We start from the raw sequence: 25,576 nt of genomic DNA on the forward strand, positions 1-25,576 counted from the left end.
TGTGCAAATGTGCTTGACACACTGGATGAATGTATGGATTATGATGAGATGTAAGAGCCCCCAATAAAAGCAAGAAAAATATAAATCATTCACACTTATAGAAACACATTCCACACTTATACATACCGTACCATACACTCACACAAACACTGAGATGTACAGATATCCACTTAGATACATTCACCAGGCAAGGATTGCCCCCTCTCCCATCCTGGGCAGCAGGTGTTTGTGGCAGGCATGGGCATGTCATACACCCTCTATGTCTCTGTTATGTGCCTGCTGTCAGAGATGGAGCCATAATCTGAACAGAAAATGAATCTCAGCAAGACAAATACCCAGTATACAGTGGGAATGGTAGAGCCCCTGGGACTTACAAACAAAAAACTGTGTCTGTTCAACTGTTTTATCCAGAAAATTGAGATTTTGTGTGATTCAAATGACTATGCGGGTAGGAAGAAGGTTAACCAACAATCCCCTCTTTCTCCCAACAGTTCAACATGGAAGCATGACAAAGTAACAAGTTATCCAAGATGAACACTCCAATCACAGTGTAATTAGAACTATGGCTAGGTGTTAAGTGTTGGCTCAACGATGGGAACCATGGATCTACCTGCCCAGGCTCCAACTACAGACTGGTTGACTCCATCTCTAGGCAAAGCCATGACTACATGTCCCCAGGGCAGACCTGAGCTGAACTTGCAAATGGAAGGGTCCAGGACGACCCAAGTATCCTAGACAGGAAAAATAATAGAAGAAAGAGGGAAAGAGAAAGACAGTGGCTTATTAACATGACGAAGTCCCCGGAAAAATGTGGCTATCTAAGATCTTCTTTTTATATACGCATCCAGAATCCACAGAACAATCTGGAGGAGTGGAGGAAAGCAGACTACACTCACCGGTTGGTGGAGCCATTGTAGCAGTAATTGGGCAGAAAATCATAGTTGAGTTCCCAGAAGACGTGGAGAGTGATTCTTCCGTAAGGGGCTGACACGTTGTGGTTGGCTTCTCGAAACATGGCATCAAAGCTGTCCAGCGTCAGGTACTTACTGAGCAGTTTGTGGGTCATCCGGTTTATTTCTAGGAGACCATCCAATTCCTACAGAACCATATGAGACAAAGGTGGCATAACAGAGTGAAATGCTCTTATGAAAAAATTCACTGAGACCAGAGAACTTTCCCAGGAGGCGCCACTGGATGCACTAACTCAGAGTTACTTGATGCTGACCTAGCAGGGAAAATGCATAGTATGAAAGCTCTGCCCAGCAGAGCTGTTTTCTGTTTTGGCGGGGAGTACCCCTAGTATGAGTGTCACTGGATTTGTTTCTCTAGTCAACCCAGCTTAACACATTATGGTACTTTGAGAGTGGGGTGCTAGGGAAACAAATCAGGAAGATGGAGAGTGGAGGCTTGTCTGACATCTGCCTTATTTCAGGTTTCCTTCTTTGGCTAGCCAGAGGTCAGATATGGCCATGCAGTTTACTGAGTTGTTTTTTTGGAAAGAAAACCTTGAGTTAAAATTTTTCATTCTTTTATTTGGTTGTTGTCTTTGAATATTCCTGTCTGAAAATGGAATGTGATAAATGTAAATTTTGAGCTCAGGGGGAGAAAATGCCCCTTGAACTTCTCTGACACCATGCTGCTTAGAGAGAATGGATGACAGAAGGCCTGGTATGACGTAACCAGAGGCCTAAGATCATATTGCATGTGAATAGGATAAGAAAGGATTGAATTAGACTGTTTTAAGAATGTGTTTAGGATTACACTGATTTTTTTCTACTTATTGTTAGTGATATAATATGTGATAGAAATGATTATTGGGAATTATGAATAGTTTGTAATCCCGCTGCCTTCAGTCATTAAATTGGATAAGTAAAATAGGTGAGTAGGAAATGTCTGCAAAAAAATGCTTAGAAAAGATAAGCCCCATCTGTGCCTTGAGTGCTCAGGACATTTGAATTTGAAAAGACTTGCTCAGAGAGCTGTTGGCAGATTAAAGGGGGGAAAGGGAGCCATTTGGCCTTTTAAAATTTTGAACTAGGGGTTTGCATCTGATGCTGGAAAAATTTAGAACCTTGAAGGAACTCTACTCTCTGGGACTGAATGTTAAAGAGAGCCGGCAGGCAGCCTGAAAAGTTTGCTACGTGACTAACTGGATCTCTTTGTTGAGTCAAAGTGGGAGAAATGCACCAACAGAGAGATGGGTTGACTCTGGTTCACAGGGACCAGAGGAACAGAGGAGAGCAGGTTGGCTGGTCTGAAGTTTAAAGAGTTGTACGGAAACTGACTCTATGGCATGACCTAGTCCAAAGGTACTAGGGTTGCTTAGGATCTGTGCCGGTGAGGCGGCCAATGGGAACCCTGGTGAGGCTAAGTGAGGCTTCCCAAATTAAGGTGACCAGAACGCAAGCAGATGAAGAGATTTTTAAGCTTGTGAATGGGTGCATATTGCACCTGACTTTATAGATGGCCTGTCCTGATTTGATTTTGCTTATGGATGCAGACCCCATATGGAATGAAGATTCTTTATGTTAAAGAGTATGCTTGTCTCCTAAGAGCACAGGATTGAAATAAATGGGCAGCATGGAAATTGGATACCCAAAATTTGGGGCATAAAGTCACTTCAGGCTGGCTTACAAACTTTCATGCATGGGGGAGTACTGTGATAGGATTATGGTACAGGTGTTCACATACCTGCAATTGCTAGGCAAGGAATGTTTTGGGCCCCCCTGAACCCAAAACCAAACCTGCTACTGTTGAGTCAAATTTGAAATCATCTCGGCAAGCTAGAGGACAGAGCCTAACTGTTGCATAAGGTTTTCAAGGCTGTGCTTTTCACGGAAGCTGACTGCCACATCTTTCTCCCATGGATCGGCTGGTGTGTTCAAGCTACAACCCTTGAGGCTTATACAATTCTGATAGTTAAGGTTTATTGTGCCAACCTGGCCAATGAACACACGTGGGAATTGAAGGGCGGAGAGATAAATGGCTCAGTGAGCCTTTCCTTTCTTGTCTCTTGCTCTTTGATCATGGGACCAGTGTGCGGCTGCTTGTTCTGTGCCTCAATTTGCAAGCTACACCACCACAGGACACCTAACCCGTGGGCTGTGTCACTGTAACTGGAGGTTCCTTCAAGACCTGCTTCTCCACACCATTGGAATTTACATCTCTTGAGCTGGAGACTGTCAGACCCTGTCATCTGGCTGACTGCTGGTGACCTGCCTTGCTGTTTGCTGCCTGTGCCCGGATAGCCTGAATTGTGCTACAGGGGACTACCCGGTGGTCCTCAAGACTTGAAGGACTGCCAGTGTCTCACAACTGTCTCACGGGAGTGAGTTGCACGGAGTCATTTGTACTGCTTTATAGATTAATCAACTGTTTATTTCTTAAGTTATATATCTATATAAATATATATAAAATTATTAGCATTCTAGTTTTGTTTCTCTAGAGAACCCTAACAGAAATTCCTTGCAAAGAGACTAACTGTAGAACACATAGTAAAATCAGAGGCTGAGCCAAACTGAAGGCTGATTTCATTTGGATGAAGCCCTGTCTACCTCTAATTTTCTCTCCAGCAAACTTTCTTTTAAGAGTCTCGCTGCTCAGCACCAAGAGGCTCTGAATTGCCTCTGCTCTAGATTTTGTAACTTGGCACAATTGACTGCTATCTCATGAAGCATCAGAATTTGGGATCTGGCGAAGTCTCCAGTGCTGTTACTAACATTCCTTGCAGGTGCCTCTATCTCCTGTCCCCTTAGCAAAGGGGACTTTGTCTAGGACCACCCCAGCTCCCCCACCTCTGCCCCTGCCCAAACTGGCAATACCCTGTGGGGTGCTGCCTCTGGAGGATTCCCTGTAATGCTATGGACTCATAGTTCTGGGAAGGTTTTTCTCTCTCAATTCTGTGTTTTATCACTCCCCTTTCTGACTTTGCTCAACAGGATTGCTGGTCTACCGCTAGCAAGTTTCTTCGGCCGAAGAAGAGCTTACAGAGCTTGTAGAAAACATTTTGCATAATCTCTCCCTAACTCTTCCCAACAGAATGCCTGCCCTCCCCATTTCTCCAGTGTTGTTCCACTTACTACGTGTAGTGAAGATACAACTCAGATTCTAATATCTGACAGAGCCAGCCCTTCCTTATCCTTTTCAAAATCAGAGTAGCTCTAGACATCTGGACAGTTTATTTTACCAAACTTAAAACATTTTTAATCAAAGTCTATCAAGTAATTATATTCAGTGGTGATTACATTAAATTTAAGGACTATTTGGGCACTTTACTAAATGTTAGCCCTTCCATCCCTAACAAAAGGCTTTCTCAAAATTTACTTAAGTTATCACGATTCATATTAAAGTCTATAGATTTCTTTGTGTAAGTTTTATCACATTATCTTTACACCCAAGGACAGATAACTTTTTGTTATAAAAAATTTAAACACTTTTATCTACTATGTATATATATAATTGAATTAATTAAGTAGCTACCTACCTTTTACCATGGTTATATATAATTCATTCAAGATTATAATTATGTGTCCTTTGAGATAAATTTAACATTGTGAGTATCAAAGTAGATCTTTAAAAATATTTTAAAATACCCAGTGTGTGGCAATTTCCATTAGCATACTCTCCATTACTGCCGATCTGTTTTTATTTTTATACAAAACCTAGATCTACTGTCAGGTCAATTTACCAACAGTGACAAGAGCAAATTTAATTCAAATCCCTTTCCATTTATGACAAAATCTCCCAAGTCGGATAAGAAGGGTAGGTACTTACAACAATTGATGTCAGGTCCTCACTTTCAAATCTGCCAATTGCCAGTTCCAAAGACTTGTACATAGCAGCTGAGACTCGCTGCGTAATCAAACGGTTGAGGTCCACTGACCTGCCAAGAAGCTGGGGAAAGAGGAGAGGATGTCACGTGAAAAACTGTGAATTTCCCCCTAGAAATCTATCTCAAAAGACAAAAAAAAAAAACATTTATAGATACGTAGTAAATTGAATTGTGTCATTCTGCCCGCTGCCTCCCAAATGTATGTCTGTGTCCTGAATGTGACCTTACTTGGAGACAGTCTTTCCAGATGTAATAAAGTATCTTGAGGTGCGATCATTCTGGGGTCTCTGCGGACAGCAGAGATTAGACGTCTGCGGCCACAAAGGAAAGCTGAAAGAACAAGGAAGGAGCTTCCCCTGAGGCCCTCAGAGCTTCTAGCAATGTCTTGGCTCTGAACTTCTGCTTTCCAGAACTGCGAGAGAATGAACTTTTCTGGCTTTAAGTCACCCCGTCTATGATACTGTGCCACAGCGATCCTAGAAAATGAATGTAAATTTTGGTACTGCAGCGTGGGATACTGCTATGACAAACACCTGACGATGTGGAAGTGGCTCTGGAGTTGGATAACGAGCAGAAACTGGGAGAATTTTGGTGGTGGTGGTGGAGCCTAAATTACTTAAATTACCTTGAACATAAAATAGATTTTAAAAAATTGTGTTAACGATTATGCTGCTGGTGAGACCTTATAAGGCAATAAGAAATACATGATAGCAAATGAGAAAAAGGTGATCCTTACTATGTAGTGGTCACCTTATAGTCCACAATTGTGTGGAAAGCAAAGCTTGTGAGCAACCAAGTCGGACCTTTACCTGAGACCATTTCCAAGCTAAATATGGAAGGGGTAGCTGGCTTCTCCTTGGCTTACAAATAAAAAAAAATGAAGAAGTAGCCGCACAAAAAATGAACCAGAATTGATGATTTTCAAAATTCTCAGTTTATCCACATTACAAAAGATTTTAATGCATGCTCTACAGCAGTGGTTCTCCACCTTCCTAATGCCGTGACCCTTTAATCCAGTTCCTCACGTTGTGGTGACCCCCCAACCATAAAAATTATTTTCATTGCTACTTCATCACTGTAATTTTGCTACTGTTATGAATCGGGCGACCCCTGTGAAAGGATCCTTCAACCCCCACAGGGGGCACGGCCCACAGATTGAGAACCGCTGCTCTAAAGACAAGGACAATCAGCACTAACTGTGTGGCTAATCATCCAATCAACCATTGTAGCTGAAGAAAAGAGATGAGGTTATCCAGAAAAAAATGTGACCCCTCAACAGTGTTGTATTGCTGTTCGCTGCAACTCATTGGTCCAGCTCATGGTGCCCACATGTGAGGAGTGGCACTGCTGCACAGGGTCTTCCTTTGTGATCTTCTCAAAGGAGACCAACAGGCCTGTCTTCTGAGGTGGCTTTAGGTGGGTTTGAACCACCACCTTTCTATTTAGTGAATTGTGCCACCAACCCCAACCCCAATCCCGGATGTGTCAACTTGGCTGGGCTGGAAGCCTGATGGAACTTTCTCTAATGGTTTCTGCTTAGGGCTAGTGACCTGTTTATTCTCATGCTCCCCTTTCAGAATGAGGATGTTTATTCTGTGCCTGCCCTATTTTGTTCTCTATGTCAAGATGGAAAAAGGTTTTGTCCTGGGACAGATCACACCCACAGTCCCACTCTATCTGGCTTAGATGATGACATCTGGTGCTTTCTGAGTTGGTACTTAGATGAGAATTTGGATTTAGTGGACACTGGAATGAGTTCAGGATTTTGGAGGATGCTGAATGAGATGAACATACTTTTTTCATGTGGAATAGATGTGAGTTTTGGGAGGTCAGAGCCTGGGCTGTACTAAACAGAATCCAGTATCTCCTTATCAGAGGGAGGAGGAGGAGATTGGGCACTGACAGCAGAGAAAGCAGGTGAAGGAGGAAGCAAAGATGTGAGTCATACCAGGAACCACCAGAATCTGAAAAGTCAAGAATTTTCCCCTAGAACCTATAGAAGGAGTGCGACCCTATGAATATCTTGTTTGTAGACTTTTGGCTTCTAGAACAAAATTAATTGTCGTTGCCTCCAGCTTCAGTTCTTGGCAATCTGGCACAGGAGCCCTGGGAGAGTGCTACCGAAGGATACACTTGCATTTAAACATTTTGATGAAATGATGTATCTACAGACGTCATGAACAAAGAGGCTACTTTGGAAGTCACACACAGACTGCAGGAACTTTTGTAGCATCCTCTGTGTTGAATTTATACTTAAACCACGGCAGAAATGTCAGAGCTTACTACAGCCCTTAGAGAATCTGGGTCTGTCAATCATCATATCCCTATCTTCATCCTGTTGTCCAGAACCATCTCCCTCAGACACAGTCATAATCTTCACAGGCTTTAGACGGGGACAAGTAAATAAAATCAATCCATCTCTGCCTCAGAGGCTTGGGAACATTTCTACACGGTAGTATTATTTCAACAACAAACATATATGGAGAAATCACTGTTTAAAAATGTCCCGCATGGAAATGGTGGTTATCTTTAGAAAGCAGGCTTAAATTGAATTCTGTCTTTTTAATAGTGCGCACACACACACACACACACACACCAGAGCCCATATGGTACAGTGGTTCAAGCACCAACCAAAAGGTCAGTTGTTCAAACCCCCCAGCCACTCCATCGGACAAAGATGTAGCAGTCTGCTTTCAACCCACTTGAATCCACCTTCTGGCCTCTCAGAATTCACATTTATTCCATATGCAAAGAGTACATTTATCCTATTCCAAGATACCCCCAAATCCCAACTCATTGCAGCCTCCACTCTAAATCCACAATCTCCTCCGAGTATCAACTTAAAACATACCCTACTCGGTCTTACATGGTTGCTATGAGTCAGAATTGACTCATTGGCTGTGAGGTTTGGGTTTACATGTTTATTTTGAAGATAACAATAGGTAAGCATTACATATTTTAAATGCATAGTGTTTTTAAGGAGAAAGCTCGTCTCTGAGACTGTCTTAGCTAATGCTTGTTTCCTACCTTCATGGTCTTAATGCTTCTGGCATCTGCACTTGGGAGAGGGGCTACCCAGAAGCTAGAGCCGTGCTCGGGCAGGGTGTAGAATGACAGTAGCAAGCTTCTCCAAGACTTCCTTTGTGTTTGTTTCAATGGAAATAGGGTTTTGTTTTTTCCCAATTTATCACTTCATAAGCCTTCTCACACAGATACAGCCTTCTCACCCTGAGAGCTAAGAAAACCTAGTTAGCTATATGCATGTAGCCATCCCGTGGTTGATCTCTATTCCCCTGGAAGATAATGGAACGATGGCCACCATGGACCGGAAGAATTAGATGGCACCTATTACAGAACCTTCTGAATAAAGGGTCTATGGAATCTGATCAAAAGAGGGTAAAATGCAGAACAGAATTTGATTTGGATTTCACACCTTCTAGAGCCATGGAGGCTATATGATGCCTGAAGTTAATCTTAGAACTTTAAAACTTAAACCAAAAATACCCCTGAAGGCTTAAAACCATTCAGTAATTTAGCTTAACTTATAGAGAATGTCTGAGCTGAGTACTGCATCCTTTTAAAAACTGGAATCCGAAGACAGCAATTCAAAACATTATATACAGACTTTAGGGCCAGTGAATCTATTATGTTAATTAGAGACAACTCAGAAAAGGAGGTTGGAGAGTGGTCACACAACTCTCAGAATGTAATCAATGTCACTAACTGGTACTTGCAGAAATCGGTGAATTGGTGTATGTTTCTCTGTGTATATTCTCATCAACAACAAAATACATAAAATTTTGAAACAGTTAAAATAAAAAAGCCCCAACATTTTCTATTACATGCTACCCCTTTACACTGTGATTCATGCGTGCCCTCACTAACCTGCACATGTCTCTGTTTAAGCAGTGTCTCATAACGGTTGGATGGTGGGAGATGGATCGTCGCTCCTTGATTTTTGCATTCTGATCGTAACCGCTTATCAAGAAGCAAACTAATAGAAAAAATTAATCAAGCACTGAAAGTTTTAGTGGAAATATCAAATAATTCATGAAAGATTTTATATCGAAATCACAAACCTATTAAACTAAACAATATTTGGGGTAAATTAGTAAAAATGGTCGTTGTAAGCATGGTACCCCTTTAGAGAATTGTCTAAATGAAATAAAATTAACAGCAGTAACTCTAAAACAGAGATAAGATTTTTAAAGGACCGAGAATATAAATTCAGAGTTATGAAAAAGGAACAGTACATATGTTGAAGGCTACATGCACTGTAGCGCATGTAACCAATGTCAATCTTACACGTGCAAAATTTGGGGGTGGATGCAAGATTTGCTGCTTATATTTATACTCCTAAAAATAAAATAAATCACAAAACAGGCACTCACCTTCCTGCCATAACCTTATAATATGCAAATATCTGGTCTGCCAGCTTATAAACAAATTGGTCAAAACACAGATTCACCTGAATGAAAAGAAAGCACACTTCAGAGTTTGATTCCCTACATCGGAAACAACACAAATAAACCAAATAACACAATTTAACATGCTGCTGTTGTTAAGACAACTGGAAGCGAAAGGAGAAACCCTCTGTGACAGGTAGGCTAGAGAACCCTGTCTAACCTAGCTTCTAACTGTAGGACCACAACGAATTAAATCCCCCCTTTGACTACCACAGAGCCATGGAATGCTATGCATCGGAATGCCTCACAGGATGGATTAAGTGCTCTATCCTCCTAAGTCTCCAGGACTCTGGAGAAGTGCTTCTTAACTCTGTGTTCTGCGAGATACTTCTGATTGCTTTGGGAGCCCCTCACTCTGGGAAGCAGCCCCACGGCCAACTCCTGCTTCCCGGGGGTCCCGCCCTGCGCACGCAGGCTGCACTGGTCTGGGGGCAGCCAGGACGAACTGAACCTTGAGACTCCGGCCCCCAAACTCATATTCTTGAAAAGGGGCTAGCACCCACCCCCACGACTGTGGAGAGGATGCAGTGAGCAGAAGCCTGGCAGATGCGAGCTGGGAGGGAGAGGTCCGTATAGGTCACACATTCTGCAGAGGCCCCGGGAGCCACAATGGCTTTCCTGAAGGATCGCTTTCAAGTGCTCTTTGTGAGAAGGCAGAGCAAGAAGCCCAGGAGCACAAAGCCCGTACCACTCAAGAGCAATCTGTTGGCGTTCAACTTTAAGACAGAGCCAGTTAATAAGATTCATTTCCTCGGTCTATGTCGAAAGACCTCGGAACTTCATCTGTAGGAATTTATCCTGAACAAATATTAAATTCAAATACAAGTCATATCCAAGAAGCTCATCAAAGGATTTCTTATAATAACTAAAACTAAAGAAAATAGTGATCGTTCAACCCATTTCATTAAAGACAAACATTTGGTTTATGAAGTTCATAATATAAAATAGGTGAGGATATGAGAAAGTGTTGAAGACCCATTCTTGGCGAAGAAGTGCATCCTAGAGCAGCATGCCTTTCTCTGTGTAAATATTCAATGAATCCTATTTCCTTACATGAAAAAGTCCTAAGTTTAATTCCTTTAATAATCAAAGGGAAGAGAAACCCAATTCACAGTTCTGAAGTGAGGGCCTCACCTCGGCTTCAATCTCATCATAGAGGAACTGCTTGTTGAACTTGGTGAGAGCGTAGTGTGCGCTGTCATTGTACAGGTCGAGGGAATACAGCACATACCTGTGGGGCAAACAGCTGTCACCGCTGGTCAAAACCAAGCCCACACCCAGGGAGTTCCCACTTATAAAGGCTTCACAATCCAAAGGAACATTAACTTTCAACCTTTCTTCTCTCACAGGGAAGGTTCTTATCCAAACATCAAACTCTGTGCTCTTTCAAGAATGACCACAGTAGCCACAGGGGTCCTCAAGTTCCCACCACTGTGTCTGAAGTGGAGCTTGTGCGCTCCGCTCACCCAGAGAACAGGGAGACGACACCGAGGCCGCCAAACAGTCATTTGCCTCCTTGCTGTATACAGAGCATCTCCCAGATACACCAGAGCTACTAAACTTGTCGCTTCTGAGTTTTTCATTACCAGTACTTAGTATTTTTAGATCAACAAAACCGAGTGCTGCTTCATTCTTCTACATTTCAAGAAAGAAATGAGTGACTTAAAATGAAAAATATATAGCACTGCAAGACCCACTACCACCACTATGGGCATGGTCCGTGGTCAACAGTCCCTCTTGGGCAGCCACATGGCCCTCCCTCTGGGAGTCTCCACCAGGCAGGAGGTCCTAACTTCAGGACCCCATGAGGAGGTGGCACCCCCCTCCCCACCCCACCCCCGTCAGAAAGGGGAGAGCCCATGAGAGCCAAGCAGCATCAAAACCCCAAACTGAAAGACTCAGCACTGCCACACGCCGTCTCCATGGTCACGCAGGGTGGAGACTTAGAAGAAGGAGGATGTCCTTGTCCTAGAGCTGTCTGGAGCACACCCAACCAATGGCAGCTGAGCATTCATATAAAGCCACTTGGCTCCCTAGTCTGTTCACCTAAGGACATCCACTTTTGAATGATTCTCATTCTATGGGTTTCATATTTTCAAAGACTCCACCCTCCCCCACAAAGAAAAGCTGTTTCATTAACAATTTTTTGCCACATCTCATCAGCGGTTATGGCCCATGGGACGCTGGACAGCAAAGGGCGGGGCACCTAGCCATCCCAAGCCCCAGTACCCACACCTGGAGGCCTGCGCTGGCCATGGCTTGGGGAAGGATCAGCAGCCAGGTCTAGCTCTCTTGTCCTCCCTGGACCTCAGGGCCTGGCCCACCACCCAACACACAGCAGGCACTTCATAAACCCTACTGCCCGGATTCCTGGTCTCATTCTGAAGCCAAGAAACTTGTTGGCTTTCATAACCTTTTATTACTTTTCAAATGAAATGCTGGCAATAATCACCAAACCACTCTTCTATTTCCTAGTCCCATGAGCCCTCAAGCTCCCCTAGTCCACCATGAACAAAGGAGATCAACACCCCGGGATGCTCACTCCATCATAGACGCCTCTTTGGTCTCTAAGATGTGGTCCGTCAAGATCCAAGGCATGGACATCTCAATGGGGAACTGAATTCTCCTGCCCATGGTCAGTTCCAGAAAGAATTCTCTGAACCACAGCTGTGAGAGGTCACAGCACTGCTGCAGTGTCTCTTTAAGAAACCAAACATCACGTTAACCTTCCAAAGCAGAAAGAAACGCAGGCAAGAAGAGTTCCCCTGACCAAGCAGGAGTGGGCATGCGCACGGGAGTATTTGCCTCACGCCCACTCCAAGGGCACAAACAGCCACAGATGCATGTGCACCCAGCAGCCCCCTCACCCATGCAGGCATCCTCATGGAGAGTCAGCATGGAGGTCCAGAGGGGCCACACATGCCTGAGACAGGGACCCTCACCCTCAATGGGACCATGAGGGAAAAAAAGTCACATTTTAAACAGGAAAAGGATTGATTGTGTTTCTTTTTTTAAAATGTAGGATAAAAACCAATCTCTAGCACATACCATCACACATACAATTAGTACAGGATTATATCATGCAAAAATGCAGGTAGTTTCCAAGCAGATGTTTTCAACCCCTTCAAATAAAAACAGATGCATTTCCTTTGTGCCGCACCATGTCCCTGGGCACACTGCAGAGCTGGGTCAGCAGTCCACAGAGAGAAGCCTCCTGCCACGAGCAAGATGACCGGAGGACCCGATGCTGTGATGACACACCGTGATGACACATGCAGACGTGTGCCAGGGTGGTGAGCGTGGCCCTGCGCGGGTCCATGTGGCCAGGAGCCCCCAGGAAGAAGGCCACCTGTCACCTCCACATCTGACCAACCCATCAGTTCCATTCTTGCTGGGGGACAACCTCTGGACGGTCTATCTCTGCCTCCGGACTCAGGCAACCCGTTCCGTGACCCGTGTGTGTGGCCCCCTTAGCCCCTAGCCTGTCCGTCTAAACACTAGACCACACACACCGGTCCCACATGCGTGGGCTAGACGCTGGAGCAAATGGCCAAGCGGTGGAAGCATGCTGATGGTGTTAGTGGAGTTAGAGCATGCTGCGGGGCGCTGGCCATCGGGGTCTCTTACCACTGAAATTTATCAAGTGTGTGTAGAAGAAGGACTCGCGATGAAATTTTTCTATGTCCAATATGGTGGGCCCCTCAAGGCTACTTCTCAAGGTTTTCTTAGAACCGCTTTTGTCTGCAATGAGGGATTCTAGCATGGTTCTCACCATGTAAAGCTGTATCATCCAAGGAACATTGGTGGGAGGAGAAAATACACAGTGCATTAGTCAGGCCAAACCTAGAGACACCCCCAGAGAAGGACTGGTCCGCTACAGCCTGCCCGGTGCGAGCAGAGCGGAGAGAGCTGCCCGGCCCAGCGCCCACACCGGCCGGCTGAGTTCCTCTTCCAGAGACCGGCCCCAGACAGCTGGCTGCCCAGGAGAAGAAACAACCTGTAGCGGAACAGTTCACCTCTGTGCTGTGAATGTCAACACTTAATTTAAGGAAAAAAACAAAAGAAGTCATGTCTTACCACCAAAGGTTAAAAGAGGCGGATAGATGTAGGACTGCCTCAGAAACGCGTTTACCACATGCAAGAGCCTTTCCATCCCCAAAGATCTGAGCTGCCGCAGCAGCTCGGCAGAACTCAGGGACTCTGCCATGGTGCGCACCATGTAGAGCTAGACACCGACAGACAGGGAGAGGCGGGAGAGATCCGTTAGTGACAACACACACACTCACAGGGCAGACCAGACCCAGGGTGAGGGCAGGCGTGCAGCAGACAGACCCGAGGCAGAGGGGTGCCCCCAAGAAAGGGTGAGCACCCTCCACGCAGGCCTTTGAGAGGTTTCATAGAAACAGCAAGGGGCTTTACTTGCACTCTTCTAAAGGGTTCCTGGGCGGGGTTACAAAAGCACAGAGGAGAGGAGTGAGAAGGGCCAGACCCTAAAGTGGGGGTGGGGGTGGGGGCGCTGGCGAGAGAAAGGCAGCGTATTAAGTGCAGCTGTAAAGGTCAAGGAGAGATGCTCAGAGATGACAGAGGGTACCAGTGGTCTCCGACTAACCAGACATGAAAGCAACACGTGTCATTTCCACTCTTACAGTTTACAGACCAGTACACAAAGTATAAGTTCACACTTGAGTTTCGATGAAAAAAAACAAACAAAACAAAACAGGATAAACACACACACACACACAGAGACTGACCCACAGTTTTGAGATGGGAGTTGGCACAGAGTCAAAGGAAGTTCTGAATGCAAATTAGCCAATTGGAGAGCCACACTGTACATCAAATTTTGAATCAGAGGATGGGCCTCAGGGCGAGGGCCAGGCCAACACACTTGTTCTTTCCGGCCTGCTGGTTTTGTGAAGGCAGTGCGTACAGAAAAGAAGCAAGGCCCATTGTTTCTGACCTCCCTGAAAACACTCAGATCACCCCTCCCCCTAGCTCAGATGCACCCTCCCAGACAGAAAAGAACCATGCTCACAGCAGGGGTGGGGGTGGGGGGAAAGAACCTGCGTGCTGGAAGGTCCCACGGCGCGCCTGGGCACTTTGATGTCAAACCCGCTCTTGGGGTCCTTCTCTCCCCTCAGAGCTGGGTCATTGAAGGGCTCATGGCCAGCCTCCCAGTCGCACACCGTCTTCCGGATGGCCTGCAGGACACTGAGCACACCGAGAGTCACCGCCGAGGCACGCAGCGTCAAAGGCTGCAGGACCTCTCAAATCACCCATCTTAATAACTGTATTATGCACTTGGATAGAAATCCCTTTGCGGGCAGGGAAGGATCTGGAAAATGACAAGTTCAGCACGAACATTTCAAAATCTGGTTCTCATAGGAACTTGAACACTCTCGGAAGAGCCGACTGAGCTGTACCGTGTACAATCAAATCTGTAAGTCAGTCTCTCGTTTCCTGGCACACACCAGAACAGAGAGCGAAGTCAGGGCAAGGCAGGGACAGAGGAGGGCCCACGTGCTCAGCAGGAACCCGTGCTTTCAACAAGACACGCAGTCAGCACGTCCGTGTGTGCCACGATGCACGAGGGGCATGACCCAGGGGCAGCCTGAGGGTACTAGGCCCTGTCACCATGGGGCAGATATGGCTCCATCAGTATCTCCCCAAGGTAAACTAGATCAGACCAGGAGCACTTCCGAGCACTCTTGGCAGGGCCCACAAATCTATGCTCTCTACCTAAATATGTCAGGAGAGAGAGTTCAGGTGAAAGTTGGAACACTTTTAGTCTACATATTTGTTGGGTTTTGTAGCTGGGAATGGTTGTTCATTGGAACCATTTTCTTTCCACACCTAGTGTGCCTCAAACTCATTCTTCTATAAGAGGCCCTCTCCATTCAGGCGAGGTTCCACGGTCAGTCCATAAGCCACGCCAGGACACCTTCCCCGATGGCAAGTTCAAGTACAACTGGAAGGATGGCACCAAATGAACACCACAATTAAGTCCTCAGGGGAGGGCCAATAAGCTGGTACGCATCAGAGTATTAAAGTTCTAGTAATACTAAAATCACATCCTGTCAGAGACAAATATATAAACCATAAACCAAGAAAATGAAATCAATGCATCTGTGAACCTGGTATGCTTAATTTTACATAGATAACCTTTGAAAGAAAACTTTACACACAAAGTTAAACATAAAAGAAAATAAATGGAAGATCACTACTGAATTTCTGCAATACACAGGAAGCTTTTGTCCAATTTGTAACATAGCTCAAAAGAAATGCGGTCCTAAAACTCCTGGTGATCAGAATGGTTGAGCAGATTTTGAGGCATCTCCATGCCCAAGAAACACACACCGTTTCCCTGTGTCTCCAGACTTCTTCAATTACTAAGGTTTTCAGGTTAATACTTCAGGACCCTCTGCATCACACTGACAAGTAACTTGAGCAAAAGAAAGCACTGAGCTCGTTATGACAATGTGGCTGCCAGACCACCTGGGAGGGCGGGGGTCCTCTAACTCCTAGACCCGAAAGATGCAGGGCAGGAACATCATAAAACTCACCTTTGGATAACATTCTTCTTCTTTTTGATGGCCTGCCTGAGTGGTTCCCGGAGGGTCACCTGGGAGAAGTCCTGCAGTGCGGCGTAGACGGTGTGCCGGATGGCATGGTTGAAGACACTCTCCATCCTGCCCATCAGCACCTGCAAGCCTTTGATCATGGCGATTACCTGTATGGGAAAAGCTATGGTTCTCCACACGCCTAAGGGCTCCATCTCAGGAACAGCACCGACATGTTCCAGCATCTTCTCACGAGCCTCTGGCACCTCTCCTCGGCTCTGGCAAACACCTTCCCTAAGCAGCTCTAAGCATGCAACCACTGCCAGAGAGAGACCCTGCCAGACGGGAAGCTCTGGACATTGTGATCGACTTCAAATGGAAGAAACGGGAAAAAGAAAACCAAGATGCAGGAATATGTTATTAGAAAGGGAAAGCCAGGGTGTGCAGCCTAACCCTCTTTGCCATACAATATTGGCACGCTGAAGGAATGTGCGCAGAAAGACAAACCACACCCCAAAGAACCAACTCCAAGGCTATGAGGTCGTTCAAGTGACAGACATTCCAGGTAGGGGTCCCAAGGTGAGACAGTCTCCTGGGTGTAGACAGTTTCATCTTTCTCCCATGGAGCTGCCGGCAGGTTTGAACTACCAACCTTGCAGTTAGCTTACCAGACAGTGCCACCAGGGTTCTTGTGATTTCTTAGGTTCACGCTTATGTTTTGGTTCTGTGTTGCTTTGCTAATCAGGACATTTCTTTTTTTTTTTAAACATTTTATTAGGGGCTCATACAACTGTTATCCCAATCCATACACACATCAATTGTGTAAAGCGCATTTGTATATCATTCTCAAAACATTTTCTCTCCACTTAAACCCCCAACATTAGATCCTCATTTTTCCCCTCCCTCCCCGCTCCCTCATGACTCATGAGCCCTTGATAGTTTATAAATGGGTATTTTGTCATATCTTGCCCTGTCCAACGTCTCCCTTCACCCACTTTTCGGTAGTCTGTCCCCCGGGGAGGAGGTCACATATAGCTCCTTGTAATCGGTTCCCTCTTTCCTACCCACTCTCCCTCTACCCTCCCTGTTTCACCACTCACACCACTGGTCCTGTAGGGCTCATCCACCCTGGATTCCCTGTATTTTCAGTTCCTATCTGTACCAGTGTACATCCTCTGGTCTAGCCAGACTTGCAAGGTTGAATTCGAGTCATGGTAGATTTCTTTTTGTTGTTATATGTTTTTCTTTACATAAAATCCAGTATCAGTAAAACTATAGAGACAATAACTGGATTAATAGGTTCCTGGGGTTGAGGGGAGATGGAGACCTAGTAATGAGAACAAGAAAGAATAAAATGCTCTAAAATTGATTGTAGTGATGATTGCACAACTCGTTTCAGTATGTTTAAACTATTGTATGATATGTGAATAATGTCAATGAAACTGTTAAAATTTTTAATGCAAATATTAGAAAAGAAAAAGGCTGAAAATAATCAGTCTAATATTTATAACAAATTTATAAGAATAGCAATGTACTCTATAAAGAATTTAAAAGTAGAAATTAATGGGGCTAAACCATATAACAGCATTAATAAAACCAAAAACTAAAAAATTAAGTAAGTACCGAGCAAAACCGATCAAGAAAAAAAGACAGGGTGTGAATTATTGACATTGGGAATGAAAAGGAGAATGTGAGCACACAAATTAAGAGATTATGTGTATATCCTGACACAGGAACAGACATATTCACCAGTGGACTATAAATGAGAAGGTAGAATTTCTATCAACTAGTTTTCAACAAAGATGCCAAGGAAATTCAGTGGGGAAAGAATCTTTCTAACAAACAGTACTGAGACAACTGTCTATCCACAGCAAAAATGATGTCCACAGCAAAAACGATGTTGAATCTCTGAGCAGGAAAACCTTAAGTCAGAAGGCCTGGGTTGCTAAAATCCTCCGTAATCCAGAGAAAGGTCTGTCATAACTGGCCCTTGACTGGCACCTGGGAACCAAGTTCTAAGCCGTTGGAATGCTTTGTGTGAGAAGAGAGCTTTGGTAATGCCTAAGGTTTCGGGCCCTGCTGGTTAGACCAGTCTGACCAGTTAGTATAAGCTAACTCTATGATTTAGGACCCCCAGAGCAAAAGTACAGGTTGACTGGTTCACTTTTGTTCGGGGAAAATGCAGCCTGACTAGCTGTGGTCAAACTTGACAAACGTTACTGTGAATCACTGCAGGGAAGTTTACGCACGTCGTGTACAACTGCACTAGAAAGGGGTACCTCGGAGGTTCTGAGCTGTGCTCCTTGCACCTTCCCTTTGGATGAATTTCATATGTATGCTTCCAGTGTCACAAACTATACACGTGGCGTGAGTGATTGAGGCTGAGCTTGGAGGCCCCTGACATACTCCGTATATCTCATACCATGTACAAGAATGAACCCCACTGTGACCTCAATGCAAGAACTAAAACTACAAAGCTCCTCCAAGAAAACCTAGACATCAAATCTTCATGATCCTGACTTGGCAAGTTTCTTAGCTATCACACCAAAAGCACAGGCAACAGAAGCAAAAATAAATCAAGCAGACCTCTCTAAAACGAAAGGCTTTTGTGATGAATATGCTCACCTCCACCAGGGCAAACTTCTCCTCACTGGTGTAGTTGTAGCGTGTGGCTCGCTCATACTCCTCAGCATTGTCAGGGCAGTCCTTGTTGGAATACTTGTCCGTTGGGTGTACAAGTTTCCACGAATACTGGAGTGGCCAGAAAGAGAAGTATTCAACACCAAACACAAAAATGCTTCACTCTGATCTCATTTGCATAGCTACTGGAAGAGCTACCAAAAGTTCAGCTTTAATACATCTGGTAAAATATCTGGATGTTTTAAGTTGGCTACTTAAGGCTCCAGGCATATCAACAACATTTATAAAGAGAATTTGCCTTTCCAATGATCATGTACTCAACCAATTTACTAATTCTCATTTGACCAAAATGAACCTCAAAAGGAAAAAATTCGATGACTTCCACCCCACTTGGTAACAACCTTCATCATCTGAAGAGTGAACCTCACCTACCCCTTCTGACCTGATCAACCCGAGGTCTACTGCTTTAAGATAATTAACCGAAATTTATATGAATGCAGGACTCGCAGTCTCAACAGACACCAAAACCAATCCCTTAGCCTAAACCTCAACTCTGCCCTCCCACTGTAAAAGACCACAGGGGTGAAACAACTTCCTATCAGAGACTGCCCCCAACTTCTCACAAGACCTCTGCTCCAGACAGGCCTGATTGCCTCCAGGACAAGGTTTAGACAAGAGCTGTTCTTTTGCTGCTGTTGTTGATGATGCTCGGTGTTCTATTGTTCCGATATCACCCCTCTCTTCAAAACAAAATCACGTACTATTCCGCCCCCCACCCCACCCCCAACCCATAGTCAGTACTTCCCCATCTATCGGTTTAATATTTTTTTCTACTTTTATTTTTGATATTTTTATCTTTTCACTTTTCTTCTTTCCATATCAATAACTAGACTTTTAGTTTATAGCTCTCTTTAACTATCTTTCCATTTTGCTCTCAATTCTTCTCTTTCTTTCTCACCCTCTTGAAGGAAACCAAAATTATACTACTCTTGCAATTAATTTTTTCTTTTCTTTTTGTACTTTCAATTATCATTAGCTTTTCCACAGTCCCTGCAAAATAAGGAAATTTTTGTGTGTGTCTGATTTTCTTACTTATAATCCATCAATGAACATTACTTGATCCTCTCTTTTGTTTCCCTTTTTGTTTCTCCTTCAATTACCCCCCTTAAAATTTGATCTGACACTCTCTCCCAGATACTTGATCTAAAGCAGGGGTCCTCAAATTTTTTAAACAAGGGGCCAGTTCACTGTCCCTCAGACCGTTGGAGGGCCAGACTATAATTAAAAAAAAAATTATGAACAAATTCCTATGCACACTGGACAAGTTGGCGGCTAAACAGGACAGGGAGTGGTGGCAAAAGCACCCGGTGGGTCAGATAAATGTCCTCGATGGGCCACATGTGGCCCACCGGCCATAGTTTGAGGACCCCTGATCTAAAGTGTCTACCTCCCCTCCACGGCAACACCTAAGTAATTCACAAAAATACAACCACCAGTACAGAAAATACTCAATGAAGCACTAAGGACCCAAAATGCGCAAAGCAATGAAATTCTACAGGAAGAACAAAGAAACTATTCACACCATACATATACACTCATACACGAGATGCACAAATACAGAGCAAAATGACAGTAACAAACACATACATACCAATAATGCCACTGAATGTTAACGGTTAAATGAACCAGTGAAGAGACAGAGAGTAGCAGAATGGACAAGAAAACGGAATCTATTAAAACGCTGTCTACAAGAAACACACCTCAGAAACACAGACATAAACAGACCAACCCCGAAGGCTGGACAAAGGCATACCAAGCAAAAGGCAGCCAAAAGAAAGCACGTGTAGCAATATTAATCTCCGGGGAAATGGACTTCAAGGCAAGCAACGTCATAAGAGGCAAGGGACACTAAATATTGATCAAGGGAACAATCGCTCAAGATGACATAATTATAATAAACTTGTATGACTTAAAATCAGAGGCTGGACCAGAGCATAACAAGGAAACAGCAACCAATATTAATCTCTGAGAGAGTATACTTCAAGGCAAACAACATAATAATTGATGAGACCCGGCACTACATAATGATCAAGGGATCAACACCCCAAGAAAACATAACTACAATAAACATATATGCACCCAATGAAAGATTCGAAATACATCAATCAAATCCCCAAGAGAACTGGAAAAGGATATGAACACCTTGACAATAATAATAGACTTCAATATGCCACTATCAAGGAAAGGTACAACATCAAAAAAGTAACTCAATAAAGTTCCCCAACAAATTGACCTCATGGACATATACAGAGAGTTCTATCCAACAACAACAAAACGGTAATTGTTCTTTCTCCCAAGCTCATTCCATGAAGCCAGCAGAACACTGATATCCAAACCAGGAAAAGACCCCTCAAAGATGGAGAATTCTAGACCAATATCCTTTAAGAACACAGAAACCAAAATCTTCAACAAAATTCTGACCAATGGAATCCAACATCGTATCAAAAAAATCATTCACCACGACAAAGTGGGATTCATTCCAGGTATGCAGGGTTGGTTTAATAAAATGTAATCCACCACACAACAAAGCAAAGAATAAATACCACCTGAGATAGTTTATTGTGCCAGCCTGGCTGATAAACACAGGTGGGATTGACTGAGGGGTGGAGAGATAAATGGCTTGGTGAGCCTTGCCTTTCTTGTCTCTCGCTCTGTGATCATCGGGCCAGTGTGCGGCTGCCTTGCTTGTTCTTTGCCTCAATTTAAAGGCGACACTGCCTGTGGGACGCCTAGCCTGTGGACTGTGTTGCTGTAAGTTGAGGTCCCTTTAAGACTTCTCTGGAGCTGGGGACTGGCGGTTGGTGCCCTGCCTTGTGATTGGCTGCTGTGCTGACATAGCCTAGCTTTCTCTACAAATAGAGGAAGATCTGGCATCAGACAGACTTTAAGGACTGCTAGTCTCTCAACTTTCGCTCACGGACGTGAGTTGCACTAAGCCATTTGGAGTGCTTTCTAATTTAACTGTTTATGTCTTGTATCATATATTTATCTGTCTATGATTTAACAGTTCATTTCTTGTTATATATCTAATTATCTTTATAAATAAATATATTAAATTATCAGGAATTTGGTTTTATCTCTCTAGAGAACCCTCTCTAACACACCACCTAATCACATCAATAGATGCAGGAAAGGCATGTGACAATATCCAACATGCAATTTTGAGAAAAACACTCAACAAAATAGGCATAGAAGGGAAATTCCTCAACATAATAAAAACCATATATGAAAAACCAATAGCCAATTTTATGCTCAATGGGGAAATGCTAGAAACATTTCCTGAAAATGGGGACCAGACAAGGATGCCGCCTATCACCACTCTTATTCAACATCTTACTGAAAGTCTTAGGTAGAAACATCAGACAACAAAAAGAAATCAATGAAATACAAATAGGCAAAGAAGTGAACTCTCACTATTTGCTCCTATATCAGAGAACCCAAAAGTCTCCACAAAAAGCCTACTGGAAACAACCGAGGGATTTGGCAAAGTAGCAGTACCAAGAATTAGCAACCAGAAATAATCAGATTCCTGCATACCAGGGACGAGGGCTAACAAAAAGACATTAAGAAAATACCATTTACAATAACCACACGAAAAATTAAATTCTTAGGAATAAACCTAAGAAACACAAGACAACAGAAAAAACTACAGAACATTACTATAAGAAACAATAAAAGACCTACATAAATAGGGAGATGTAATATTATAAAAATATCAATACTACCTAACAGAATGTGGAAATATAACGCAATCCCAATCCCAAAACAAAACACAAGAAATGAAAAACGAATTACCCAATTCATATGGGTAAGCAAAAGACCCAGGAGAAGCAAACAACTTCTTACACAGCAGAACCCAGTGGGATGACCACAAAACCCACCCTGGACCCACAGTCATCAAAATAGCCCGGTACTGGTACAATGAGAGAGATAGACCAATGCATAGCAACAGAAAACCCAGGCATAAAGGTATTAGCCTATAAGCCACTAATCTTTGACAAAGGACCAAACACTATTAAACGAGATACAGTCTCTTCAACAAAAGGTGTTGGATAAACCAGATATCTATATGCAGAAGAATGAAACAACACCCATGTATCTCCCCATGCACAAAAATGAACTCAAGAGAGATTAAAGACATAAATGTAGACCCCCGAGCTATCAGGACCACCACTGAGAAAACGGGCACACATTTAAGGGCCCTTTTGCATGGCACACATAGACTCCCAAGTATAAAAAAGGAAGCACGCAGTGAAAGACACAATAGCTGACTATGCGAATCAAAAGACTTCATCAAGAGTAAAAAGAGCTTGCAGATTTCGAAAAAAATTTTTAACGACACATTGTACAAGAATCTAATTGACAAAATATACTGATCTCTACAACAACTCAATTAGAAAATAACAAACGACCCAATAAAAAGTGGGAAAAAGACATGAACAGACAATTCACTAAAAATGAAATACAAATAGCTAACAAACACATGAAAAAAATGCCCAAGATCACTAGCCATCCGAGAAGCAAATCACAACCACAATGATAGTCCAATTGAAAACAACAACAACAACAACAAAAAACCAAACAGAAAACAACAAATGCTGGAGAGGTTGTGTAGAGAACGGAACTTGTATACACTGTTGGGAGACTTGTAAATACAACCACCATGGAAAGCGACTGGCGAGACCTAAAACTGGGAACTGAAGTCCTATACGATCTAGTAGTACCACTATGAGGGGTATACCTCAAAGAAATCAAAGACAAACCACAAGAGGATGTATGCGTTATCATGTTTATTGTAGCACAGTTCACAAGAGCAAGAAACTGGAAGCAGCCCAAATGCCCAACAGTGGAAGAATGGATAAAGAAACCATGGTACACACACACCCAGTGGAGTACTACGCATCCCTAAAAAAGTGCTGTAGGCATGAAACACCCCATGGCATGGAAGGGCCTTGAAACCATTATTCCAAGAAAGTCAGTCAATCACAAAAGGACAGATACTGTGTGAGCCCACACTGTAAGGAGAAACACAATTTAAACACATTCCCCAGGAGGAGGATTGAAAAATTTTTTCTTTCTTTTTCATAAATGATAATAAGACTGCTAAAGTAAAGCGGAATTGCTCATAACCTGTAGACAAGCAGATGGATTCTGGGCTCCCACGAAACTCTAGCCTCAATCCAAAAACAGTTCGTTTCTATAACATGGCCCTGCTTGATACTAGCCTTCATGAAGAGATCACTCACTGAACATAAGAATGCGACAGCAAAGTTAAGTGAAGAAAGCAGATGGTGCTCGGCTATCAACTGGAATAGTGTCTGGGGTCTTAAAGGCTTGTACGCAAACAGCAGTCATCTAAGTGCGGTGTCAACTATGTCCACATGGAAGAAGCACATCAGCCTGTGTGATTCAAAGATGACAGCAACAAAACTGACAAATATGATGAAGGGAAAGATTATCAGAGCTTAAATTGTGAACAATTTGTAGAAGGGCATGGAGGACAGTAGGAGACCAAAATCCATCTGCAAAGTCTCTAGTCAGATTAGGCCTCTGGCAGATCCCCTCTGACGCAGTAGAAGGTCGAGAACAGCTTTGCTATGAGAGATTGTTGTAAAGTTGATTATGGTGGATGGAACTATGATATAATATGATACCTGGTCAGTTGACCTCACTCTTGACCCATCCTGAATTGGCTCTAAGTTTTTCCATAACAAAAATTTCCTCTCTGGCTTATTTTAATATTTTTGGTGGGCTTTTCTTCCTTCCTCTTATTTTTATTATTTTTTTCTTTGTTTTGTTTGTTTTTTATTGCTTCTGCTATGTTTCCCAGTTTATCAAAGACAGAAAGAACGGATGCACAGACACTAACTCATGCAATGATTCATCAGGGACTGGGGAGGTGAGAGAATTGGGAAGCAAACAATGCATGGAGGAGGTTGCAGGGAGCACTAGAACTGATTGTAATGATGTCTACATCACTCTTTATACAAGTGACTTAACTATGGAAGTGTATAATATGGTAATTGCATATCTATGAAATTAATCAATATATAGACAAACACTTAAATTCTAATCAAATCAAATTTTTAAAAAGCCCCTTCATTCTTTGTAGCTTTGGACCAATAAATAAGAATAAAGATTAAAGCCAATAATGAGGAAAATATAATTTAGCTACTTTTTGTCAAGCTCAGGCTAAAAGATCATGTCTAATGAAACATGGGGTGAAATTTGTTTTAATTCCTGGTTCTTCTAATTCAACCGAGTGCAGAGCACTTACCACCTCCATCACGTGTGCACTCCACTGGGACAGGAGCTGCAGGCCCTGCAGAGCCAGATCGAAGAGCTTACGGTACTCGGCATCTGTCTTCTGGGCTTCCTGGCGGCCAGACCCTGTTACAACCTGGAGTTCAAGGCAACAAGAGCATTAAAAGTCACCAGTTAGAAAAACAACATGGTTACCCTCTTCAGCAAATATATCCTACAGGTATCCTCTCAAGCATGGGAAATGATGTGTGCACTCTGGTGGGTACAAAGCTCTTAAAGAGAGAAGAGAGAGAAAGTTAATCACCAACCTCAGGGGAGGGATCTTCGGAATAATAAGGAAAACAGAGGTGCATCATGTGTATTTGCTTACTGTATATACTCGAGGATAAGCTGAGTTTTTCAGCACATTTTTAATGCAGTTTTTGTGGTAAAATTAGGTGCCTCAGCAGATATTCGGGTCGGCGTATACTCAAGTATATACGGTATATAAAAATGTTAATGTAAAAGAGACTAGAACAGGAGGTAACATTCTTTGAAAATATCTTCTGTAGACTTTGAGTTTTGCTGCTTAGCCTACACCTACTGCCTAGAACAGCCCTATAGTTTACATAATTATGAGACAAAATTAGAAAACAGTCAATTCCTAAAGGTCAAAAGTAAAATGAAATAATGAATGGAACTCTAAAAATTGGCATCAGGCAACAGAAAAGTGGGTGAAGGGAGACGTCGGAGAGGGCAAGATTTGACAAAATAATAAT

The 25,576-nt window shown here is 43.3% G+C and overlaps 1 protein-coding gene across 1 annotated transcript in view; it reads right to left on the reverse strand.

The window, feature by feature from the left end:
• CYFIP1 (cytoplasmic FMR1 interacting protein 1) overlaps nucleotides 1-25,576 on the reverse strand; it is a 90,695-nt gene that overhangs the window by 35,390 nt on the left and 29,729 nt on the right. Inside the window, exons 10-20 of the mRNA XM_030889070.2 lie at nucleotides 24,832-24,954; nucleotides 18,480-18,605; nucleotides 15,858-16,024; nucleotides 14,358-14,505; nucleotides 12,925-13,078; nucleotides 11,840-11,996; nucleotides 10,432-10,528; nucleotides 9,223-9,299; nucleotides 8,717-8,825; nucleotides 4,774-4,893; nucleotides 897-1,096 (exon numbers count right to left, since the gene is read on the reverse strand). Coding sequence (XP_030744930.1) covers nucleotides 897-1,096; nucleotides 4,774-4,893; nucleotides 8,717-8,825; nucleotides 9,223-9,299; nucleotides 10,432-10,528; nucleotides 11,840-11,996; nucleotides 12,925-13,078; nucleotides 14,358-14,505; nucleotides 15,858-16,024; nucleotides 18,480-18,605; nucleotides 24,832-24,954 — 1,478 coding nt within the window. The remainder of the gene's footprint in view (nucleotides 1-896; nucleotides 1,097-4,773; nucleotides 4,894-8,716; nucleotides 8,826-9,222; nucleotides 9,300-10,431; nucleotides 10,529-11,839; nucleotides 11,997-12,924; nucleotides 13,079-14,357; nucleotides 14,506-15,857; nucleotides 16,025-18,479; nucleotides 18,606-24,831; nucleotides 24,955-25,576) is intronic.

The sequence above is a fragment of the Echinops telfairi genome, unplaced genomic scaffold (genome assembly GCF_000313985.2).
Source record: "Echinops telfairi isolate 266 unplaced genomic scaffold, ASM31398v2 ScPeMD7_7475;HRSCAF=8513, whole genome shotgun sequence".
Taxonomy (NCBI): domain Eukaryota; kingdom Metazoa; phylum Chordata; class Mammalia; order Afrosoricida; family Tenrecidae; genus Echinops; species Echinops telfairi.